Source organism: Alosa pseudoharengus, unplaced genomic scaffold, assembly GCF_046254945.1.
Source record: "Alosa pseudoharengus isolate Yale_2024_CS ecotype anadromous, Long Island Sound unplaced genomic scaffold, YU_APseudo_1.1 YU_APseudo_1.1_scf_24, whole genome shotgun sequence".
Lineage (NCBI taxonomy): Eukaryota > Metazoa > Chordata > Actinopteri > Clupeiformes > Clupeidae > Alosa > Alosa pseudoharengus.
In genome coordinates, this window is record NW_027468689.1 from 13,767,153 (window position 1) to 13,777,725 (window position 10,573).

Consider the following 10,573-nt stretch of genomic DNA (forward strand, 5'->3'; position numbering starts at 1 on the left):
TTCAAGTGGGCCAGATATGACAACCACTGGGTCTTCGTGGGCCACCCAAAATATGACGTTGCTAAAATGACTATTGTGGCTATAACCTATGCGTTAGACATTCACAAACACTGGATGTGGTGGACCACTACAACAGTGTCATGGGATGGAATAGGCCAGAGCCTTATAGATATATGGCTCTGGAATAGGCTAGCTAGGTAAATGAGCTGAACCGTGTTGATTGAGTTTGTTCAATGTTAGGTTGTGCGTTCAACATTTGAGCGTTCAACAGAGTGACTGCTTGAGGAAATAAGTTGTCTTTGTGTCGGCTGGTTTTGGCGATCAGTGCCCTGTATCAGAGGGAAGGAGGTTGATCAGTTTGTGACCAGGATGTGAGGGGTCTTCAAAGATTTTTGCTGCCCTTTTCTTGACTCTGGACCGGTACAGGTCCTGGATGGAGAGAAGGTCACCTCCAATGATCCTCTCTGCAGCCCTATTTGTCCGTTGCAGTCTGGCCCTGTCCCATTTGGTGGCTGACCCAAACCAGACAGTGATGGAGGTGCAGATGACAGACTGTATGATGGCTGAGTAGAAAGTGGTCAAGCTTAGGCCGGTTAAACTTCCTTAGCTGTCGCAGGAAGTATAGCCTCTGCTGGGCCTTTTTGTGGACAGAGTCAGTGTGTGGAGACCAGCATTTTAGGTCCTGCGAAATGGTAGTTCCCAGGAACCTAAAGGAATCCACAGTGGACACTGTGTCGTTCTGGATGGTGAGGGGGTGGGGACTTCTAAAGTCCACTGTCATCTCCACAGTCTTCTTGGGATTTAACTCCAGGTTGTTCTTACTGCACCATTGAACCAGCTGTTCCACCTCCTGTCAATATCCTGGATCAAACCGATGACGGTGGTGTCATCTGCAAAATTCAAGAGTTTCACAGACAAGTTCTCTGAGGTACAGTCATTGGTGCAGAGGGAGAAGAGCAGTGGGGAGAGGACACACCCCTGGGGGGCGCCAGTGCTGATGGACCGGGTTTTGGATGAGATGCTCCCCAGTCTGACATGCTGCTGCCTGTCAGTCAGGAGGCTGATGATCCACCGACAGGTGGTGGCAGGCACTGTGAACTGAGTGAGCTTCTGATGTAGGAGTTCAGGGATGATGGTGTTGAACGCTGAGCTGAAGTCCACAAATAGCATACTGGGGAACTGGCTGAACAGTCACATACACAAAGATGAAATTAAACAGACATTTTGAACATATTCAAAAAATGTGTTACAACCTACCCCACCACTGTCATCCATTGTTTAGCTAGCTGTATTAGCATGGTGCTTTGACATAGCAAGAGAGAGCTACACCATTCTTTACTAGAAAAACTATAGTTTGACCTGATGTAACTCAACTGTATCCACAATGGTAAAAGCACTAGAAAAAAATAAATCTAAAAAAAAAAAGTTACTTTCTTACCTCAAATTTTTCTCCTTACTCCGGGAGAAATGGCACTAACAACTTGAAAATGTCCATGTGTGATCGTTAAGGAAGTCTGAGGAGTCAGAAACTGTCACATGGCTCATATCTTATCCCTGATTGGTGGAATTGGTGATGTTACAACTCCCCCCATGTTACGACCATACCCGGTCTCCCCTACCTTAATAATTATGAGGGAGAAACCATGACTTAAGTTTACAGTCTTAACTAAAGACCGCAGTTTTGGTTCAGCTAAAAGATAGAGTCTAGCTGTTAGCCTATAGCATTGTACTGTGCGTATCAGAGTGTCATTGTAGCCAGTGATTGCAACACAGAATCTCCTGTTTTCCCGGCGTGTGCGCGAGTGTGTTTGTGTGTGTGTGTGTGTGCGTCTCCCTCTCCCTCCTGTGTCATATAAAGGGCCTATGTTATTATGTAAGCAACTTAAAACTTAGAATTCAGCTTGGGAACACAGAATCTCCTGTTTTCCCAGGGTGTGTGTGAGTGTGTGTGATAATAATAGATAATAGTCTAATATTCTGTTATAATGATTAATATTTATTTGTTTAATTAACTTATTTAGTGAAATATGCTTTATGGTGTCCCTAACAGTCATGTCTATCATCTTGTCATAGGCTAGGCAACAACTCAACAAGACTGTGCAGTCAGTTTTGGCAGTTATTTTGAATTTAGGACAGGGTATGTGCCATCCTAAGTTAGGATTCCTAAGTTAGGAAATTCTTGAGTTAGGATGGTTCTGTAATGGCCAAATTTCTATCTTAAAAGTTAAGATAGGATTTTTCCTAAATGCAGTTAGGAAACATGCTTCTGTAATACCAAAAATCCTAAATGCCATCCTAAACTGAGATAAGATAAGATTTCATAGTTAGGAAGTTTCTGTCAAAGATTCTAGAGCTCTGTTTTAGAATCTTTGGTTTCTGTAATGAGGCCCCTGATTTACATTTACATCATACCATTCCATTTAGGATCACAAGGGTGGCTAGGCAACATCATGATGCCATAGAACATAGCACAGGGTAAACTGGAATTTTTGTTCACTTTTGCTTGAGTTTGTGTAGATGTTGGCTGGTTTCAGGTTTTTTGATATTGAAATTCAAACTGATTTTTGACGATCTGATTTTAATGTGGTTCTGCTGGTTTTTAGCCTGCTGCCTGGCAGCACGGCAGGATGAAGGGGAAAAAATTAAGAGATGCGTCAAAAGATACGGACTGGTGGAACTAAAAAGAGAACTGAGGGCTTTGGGAGTTCATATTGATGAGGACGTGGATAAGATTAAAAAGAAAACCAAAAAGAAACTACAAAAGCTCCTCATAAAGGAGCTGAAGAAGATCGAGGACAACAAAAAGGGACTGGAAAATAGGGCTTATAATGACTACACTATGCCCATGGATACCCCTGAATATATCCTATCTGCTCTCAATGAACTGGAGGCTTTGATAGTTTACATTGATGATGACGTGGATGAAGCTCAAAGGAAATACAAAAGGAAGAAAGAACTACAAAATGTTCTAATAAATGAGCTAAAGGAAGTCGAGCACGGCAAAACTGACCTGGACAACCAAGATTACAAAGAGACATCAACTATGCTGATGGAGATCCCTGAATCAGAGAGAAATGAAGGAGAAGCCTTGCTGGACAGTCTAGTGGACTCGACTCTGGGTGAGTAGAATACCTGCTCACATTGGGTGTAAGAAATAACCTTGCATCACCAAAACCCAACTTGAGCAATACGTGGGCTATGTAAAAAGTGAGCTCACATTTAAAACATCAAAATGGTTCAGCAGTTAATTTTAATAAAATGCTTCTCCAATTTGTTTTCGCCTCAGAAGGACGAATGAAAAGGAAGAGAGAGAGAGAGCATGGAGGCCAGACGCTGGAGGCAGGAAAGAGGAGGCGGAGCGAGAGGCCTGTGTCTGGAGTCCCCTACAGATTCACAAACGCTCCGTCCCTAGGAGGAGGTTTTGTGTGGTAGGACAGCAGCCGACGGGACAGACAAGGACAAGGACCATCATCAACAATTAATAAAACCAAACACAAGAAGCCAGACTTCTGGTGATCTTCACTGTTTCTCGTCTATTCATTTTTCAAATATTCTTTAGGACCAAGGACCAGGGAACGTATGATCTCCCTATATTTTGATTTGTTTTATAAAACGTACATTTTATCTGTTAAGATTCAAGTTCAGTATGCAAAAATGTTGTTGAACTATTACTGAACATCACCTTAACCAAATTCAACCTCTAGAATGGAGAATATAACCTTATGGAGTTAACACTGATGAGAAAGTGGATGAAACTAGAAAGAAAAACAAAAAAATACCAAAAAGAAACTACAAAAGCTGCTAATAAATATAATTTAAATATAATTCTGCCACCCAATGACTTGTAGGACAGTGCCAAATGGGGACGTATGATCCCCCTATATATTTATTAATTTTATAAAAAGTAGGCTACATACCGGTATACAGTAATTTCCTGTGTATTAGCCGCATTGTATAAACCGCAGGACAGTGTTTTATGCAAGTTAAAAAAAACAAACCATAAAAATACCATATTAACTGCCCCCGTGTATTAACCTCATAGCTGAAGAAATTTTGCAAAAGCAATGTATAAACCTTGGCAAATAGTTAGGAAATAATGGTCACATGCTAACAATGGTACAAGCTAACATGTACTGTAACATAGTGTAGAGGAGACTATAGCTAGGAGTAGGATATTACTCTGAGTGTGCTTGTGTGACTGCATGTGATGTGTGTGTACCGCTGCCTCGCCTGGGGTACCTGCACAGCATGAGGAAGCGTAAGTCCTTCTTGGCCTCCGCCAGGGAGCATGGCGGCTGGTGACATGTCTCTGGACTCTGGCGTTAAAAACAAGACAGGTGGTATAGTAAACGAAAATATAGGGGATTAGTTTTAGTTTGAGTTCAACATGGTTATGGCTTTGGGGATGAAGCTGTTTTTGAGTCTGTTTGTTCTGGAATTGATGCACCTGTAGCGCCTTCCAGAGGGCAACAGGTCAAAAAGATGGTGGCATGGGTGTGTAATATCTGTGATGATGTTTCTTGCTCTGCTGAGACAGCGAGTGTTGTAGATGTCAACCAGGGTGGGAAGGGGGTGGCCAACCAGTTTCTGTGCAGTCCTTACCATCCTCTGCAGCTTATTCCTCTCTGCTGCCTTCAGTGCAGCTGGTAAACCACAGCGTGATGTTGTATGTTCAGGCTATCAATGCAGGCTCTGTAGAAGGTCTCCAGTCCAGCAGCTTACTCAGCTCAAGTGGAGTCGTTGCTGGGCCTTCTTGGTGACTGCCTTGATGTTCTCGGACCATCAGAGGTCCGCAGAGATTTTGCGAGAAAGCAGTAGGTCTCTTTATACTGAAAACAATACCAATTATAATTTTTATCTTGATATAAGATTATTAACACTTAGTTGTATGCTATTAAATAAGCAGTTTTGCAGTTTACAGACAACTTGTAAAATGTATGCTGTTATTCTGCTGCTTAGCCTATTCCTATATCATTATCTGTAGACCTGTCTGATGATAGAGTCTACAGATAGAGTCTGTTCACGGTCGAATTTCTTTCCCAGTAGCCTACACCCCTGCAATGCCACACCACATTGTGAATAGCCTACGCAGCAGCACAAAAAGTGGGCTTCACACCAAGGCTTTCTTATTTTGTACCATAACAATGCAAGACCACATTTCCCGAAATGCTTAGCTCATATTTAGGAAGTGCCAGTCCCCTGCAGACTGTCTGTGGGTTCTCGGTGATGGGAGGGGGAAACTGGTGCTGATGCAGGACAGCAACGCCAGCAATACTTTGCGGTGAAACTCTGGAACAGCCGCCGCTGTTTGTCGACTAAAGAACCAAAATAGCTTTACCTCAGTTCTTCCATCGGATGATTGTTACATTTTTTGGTGATATTTTCAGTAATCCTTAAATGATCGAATGTCATGGGATCGATTTGTAACTGATAGGAATGGATAGTCGCAATTGAGTTTATCTATTTGTTGGATAGCGCAAATGGACGGCGTGTACTGATGCGAGGATAACGGGCATTAAGAAGACACACCAACATTCATGCATCGTTGAATTTTCTGTAAAGTTTATTGGGATATCTGTCCGCAGGATAGACTGAGATGGCGGATGCTGCCGAGTGCGGCGTTAAAGTAATGTGCCGTTTCAGGCCATTAAATGAATCCGAAATCACAAGGGGAGATAAATACATACCCAAATTCAAGGAGGATGACACGGTGGTTATAACAGTAAGTTGCGATATATTTTATTATTTTGCCAAGACTATTATTCTGGGCGATTGTGAGGTGTTACATGGATCCGATGTCCAAACCACCAAGCAGGGCGTCGGACGGCTGCGTTCTTTTTCCCAGGCGTTACGCATAGCGAAAATGTGTGAACGCAGCAAGTCGTTTGGCAAACACATGGTTTGGTCAGCAGATAGACCGATACATTACTGTAAATAAAGTATGTTAGGTTATTAACTGTGTTTAGATGCGTTCTGAAAATTGCACTACCTTGAAATGGCTTATTCTGGATTTGCCCTCGAACCTGTCATCGTCTTTGTGTTACCGATGGAAAATTGGCCTGTTTGATTTAATGCTTCGCACAACCTTGCCGAGTACATTTCGTCATGCAGTATTAGGGTGACTATATTACATAAGTGACTGTCTGCCCAATAATTTTTGTGATACTCTGCTATTTGATTTTGAGCCATATATGTTATTATAATTATTGCCGGAAGCAATCATTGATTGATATGCCAGCAATTTCTTTCGTGTGTTAACGTTGACGAAGGGCTTTCAATGCAGTCATTTCAAGAGGCCGATAAATATAACATGAGTTGATCACTTCGATGTGACTAATGCCTCTTATATCTTAGAGCTATAAGGATGGAAGCCTACATCGAGATCTCTCACTGTCATATTGCATCCTCATAAATTATTTGTTATACTCCTCCAACTAATGGCGTGGGGACTCATTGTGTTTTGAATGTATGAGTTGTGTTCTACAGAATGCAGCAACATTATACTGTTTGTTTAATGTTTTCAAAAGGTGCCTTTACTGACTGTTTTCCATGGTGAGTCCTTATTGGCCTGTCTGTGGATAGGCTAGGATATACAGTATAGCGTGAGAACAGTAGCATTTCTTGATGGATGACTTTCCACTTTTAGAGAGATGGTTCAGGTCTTTACATTGCCTGGAGACTGAGAGTGTCAGCAGTCTTGTAAGCCAGAGGACAGCCGACAGGCCCAGTTCAGTATTCAGAGCATCTCTGAATTTCTGCCATTTGTTATGGGAGTACTGCACATGTGATCAAGTGCTGTGGTCTGATCCAGTTTTCTAATGTCACTGATGCTTATCCTGAAAAGTAGGCTTGGTAGTTGTTTTGAGCAGCTTGCGTGTCTGGCTCGACTGTGTATGTGTATCCTGTGTGTGTGTGTGTGTGTGTGTTTGTGTTTATGGTAATAGTTGGAATGTTCTCAGTGAGGTTTTTTTTTCTGCAGACTTCATATTGCTCCTGCGTCAGCATTTAAGCGTACTGAGATCAGCGTCTTTCTAGAGTAATGTTTGGCAGAGTGGATGTACTTGATATTTCACCCTTGATTTAAGGTGTATTGAGATCGGTGAGATATTGTCACTTAAACTAAAGCTGTTACTATAATTGGTTATGATGCCAAGACGAATCCAAGCATACCATTATCCATTCTGCATCCAGATCTATGGCATGTATGTGTGTGTGCACTGGTTCATTTCTCAATTAATTAAATGCATGATTGCAACTTGCAGTTAAGGTGGAGCCTTGGGAATCAATATCGGTTTCCTTTCTTCTAAAATGCATCATGTCAGTGATTCCTGAAGCCATGTGTGAGCCAAGTGGGGAAATTATTCAAGAAAACCCTAATTAGTGGATTGTTTTTTCCGATGGAGAAGTCCATGTGTGGCTTGTCACGTCCCTCTTGTGGTCCCATCCCAGCTGTTCAAGCTTGTATGTGGTTGGGATGTTATAGGCTCCCTTTAAATTAGGATACGACTTTATGAAAATAGAAATGGAAGGCTCTGTATTTTGCTTTCAAGATGTTCTAAACCTCTGTCTTTCAACCCAGTGCTAGTCCTGCTACAGGAACGTAGGCCTACTGTAAAGCATGGATCATGTTTGATATAGCAACTCTCAACCTCTAATTCTCTCTCTCTAAGGGAAAACCGTACGTCTTTGACCGGGTCCTGCCCCCTAACACCGCCCAGGAACAGGTGTACGATGCCTGCGCCAAACAGATTGTCAAAGGTCAGTGGTAGCGTAGTTGAGCTAGCATGCAGTAGCCTGACAAGTTGTGGGTTCAATTCCCAGCTTCCACTGTTGTGTCCTTGGGCAAGGCGCTTAACCCCAATTTGCACCAGGGACAATGTAGTCCTTTGTAATAGAATTGACATATGTAAGTCTCTTTGGATGAAAAGTGTCTGCTAAATGAATTATGGATGTCTGTGATCATTTCTTTTTTGCTCTTTGATAAGGTGAATGCTAATTATTTATTCATTCTCTTATCTTCAGAATAAGAGTGACTGAGGGAAATGTATTTTTGTTTTCAGATGTCCTGGGAGGCTACAACGGGACCATCTTTGCCTATGGGCAAACCTCCTCTGGGAAGACCCACACTATGGAGGTGACCATAATGAATAACATCTGACAACATAACCCAGTTACAGCACTCATGTAGAGTACTGTACTGTACTAAAAGAGAGGACCTAGGCAATAGGCATAACAGTTAACCAGCCTACAGCACTAGACTTGAGTCTAATTATACATACTTAGGCAATACTAAAAGAGAGAAACTTAAGCAATAAGCATAACATGACCTAGTTACAGCAGTATCACAGACTTGAGTGTAAGTATTGTAGTTAGGCAATACTAAAAGATAGGCTAAAAGAGAACTTCAGTAAGGATCTCCACTGGAAAAGTTCAGGATCTCCACTGGAAAAGAGTTTTAAGTTCAGGATTAGTCTTCATCTTATCTGTGTCCAGGGCACAAGCTCATTAGTATGTCCTTAGCTGGGCAGGCAAAACAGTGAACTATGTTGGCTGCGTTTATGTTTGTTGAGATGTGCGATGCTACAGTTACTCCTGAGCTCATCTAGTCAAGTCAAGTCACTTTATTTGTATAGCACATTTAAAAACAACAGAGTTTACCCAAAATGCTTCCCAGTTCATGAGGTTGGACAGGCCCAAAATAAGACGAAAAGAAACAAATATTTGAGGAGCTTCTATTACAGTCACTTCCTATAAGAAGTGGCCCTGATGTCTCCTTTCCGTCTTCAGGGCAAGCTGCACGACCCCCAGCTGATGGGGATTATCCCTCGTATCTCCCATGACATATTTGACCACATTTACTCCATGGACGAGAACCTGGAGTTTCACATCAAGGTGAGTCAAATAAATCTGGTGAGTCATCTCTATGCCTTTGTGATAGAGATGTGTGATATTTGGAGAATTTTCTAACAAACTTGATGGTCTTGTCTTCTTCGTTTCAGGTCTCATATTTTGAAATTTATTTGGACAAAATAAGGGACTTGTTGGATGGTAAGCTTTTCATATCTTCTGAATTGTTGACCTTTGTGTGTGATGTGTCTGCTTGAGTTTGATTATAATAATAAACATGATCCCCTGTATAATGACGCTAAATTATTATTTTTTAGTTTCAAAGACAAACCTGGCTGTGCATGAAGACAAGAACCGTGTGCCCTATGTGAAGGTGAGCGTTGCTGTTTAAAGGAAGACTTAAGCAGTGTGTTATTTCAGTTTAGGTAGTGAGAATCTCTTTATTCCACGATTCAAAATGACAGTATCTAGAAATTATGAAAACATTAAGAAGTAGATTATATCAGGTAATTTACTACATATACACATATACTGTATGATAACTTATAGACACAGTATATCTCATCCTTAGATAAACAGGTTAGTATAAGATCATGTGAACATGTGTACAGACGTGAATGTCGCAAACATGCTTCTGTAAGATTGCATATGAAAAGTGAATGAAAATGTGTTCCTGCAGGGTTGCACAGAGCGATTTGTCTCCAGTCCTGAAGAGGTGATGGATGTCATTGATGAGGGAAAAGCCAATCGTCATGTTGCCGTCACAAGTATGACTTAACTCTCTCTATCTCTTTAAAAAAAAAGTATAGATGGGTAATTTCACGACCAGGATATGAGCTAGACATTGTCCACATGTCTGTGTTCCTCAAAATATGTTGGATCTCTGCATTTTTTTCCCAACACAACTATAACATTGGAAGTGTAGAAATCTAATCTAAGAAATGACAAGCTACCATGAGCATTTTTATTCTTCAATTGATTAGATTAAGCAAAAAAGAAAAAATAATAATGCTATTCCAAGAAGGTGTCATTTATAGACCTTGTGAAACAAAGTGTACAGTATATCCTCTTTGTGAAAGTACCCATGTTTGTATTTGTTAGTGATTTAAAGGGGTTCAGGTGGGTTGTGGGATATCAGACTACGGCATTATGACTGGCGATGTTTTTTGTGTCTAGTGTGTGCTCTAATAAATGTGTGTGTGTGTGTGTGTGTGCGTGTGCGTGTGCGTGTGCGTGTGCGTGTGTGTGTGTGTGTGTGTGTGTGTGATTTTCAGACATGAACGAGCACAGCTCCAGAAGCCACAGCATCTTCCTGATCAACATCAAGCAGGAGAACGTGGAGACGGAGAAGAAGCTCTCTGGGAAGCTCTACCTGGTGGATCTGGCAGGAAGTGAGAAGGTGAGGGAGGCACCAGCCAATCGTATTTAACATGAATAAGGTCTTAATGAGGCACTACATATGGAATTAAAGAGTAGCCTTCATATATAATTAAATAGACATGCTACAATGTATAGAATTAAATGCTACAACATATGGAATTAAACAGTGGTCATGCTACAACGTATGGAATTAAAGAGTAGTCATGCTACTATGGAATTGAATAGTGGCCTTCATATGGAATTAAAGAGTAGTCATGCTACTGCGTTTGGAATTAAATAGTACTCATGCTACTTCATATGAAATTAAGATGTATGTACATAAATAATGATAATCTTTGTATATATG

The 10,573-nt window shown here is 41.3% G+C and overlaps 1 protein-coding gene across 1 annotated transcript in view; it reads left to right on the forward strand.

Annotated features, from left to right (window-relative positions):
- The first annotated feature begins 5,540 nt into the window (after nucleotides 1-5,540).
- LOC143141755 (kinesin heavy chain-like) overlaps nucleotides 5,541-10,573 on the forward strand; it is a 23,653-nt gene continuing 18,620 nt past the window's right edge. Inside the window, exons 1-8 of the mRNA XM_076302468.1 lie at nucleotides 5,541-5,722; nucleotides 7,671-7,758; nucleotides 8,061-8,134; nucleotides 8,788-8,892; nucleotides 9,000-9,048; nucleotides 9,165-9,220; nucleotides 9,527-9,614; nucleotides 10,122-10,246. Of these exons, the coding sequence (XP_076158583.1) occupies nucleotides 5,597-5,722; nucleotides 7,671-7,758; nucleotides 8,061-8,134; nucleotides 8,788-8,892; nucleotides 9,000-9,048; nucleotides 9,165-9,220; nucleotides 9,527-9,614; nucleotides 10,122-10,246 (711 nt within the window). The 5' untranslated portion in view covers nucleotides 5,541-5,596. The remainder of the gene's footprint in view (nucleotides 5,723-7,670; nucleotides 7,759-8,060; nucleotides 8,135-8,787; nucleotides 8,893-8,999; nucleotides 9,049-9,164; nucleotides 9,221-9,526; nucleotides 9,615-10,121; nucleotides 10,247-10,573) is intronic.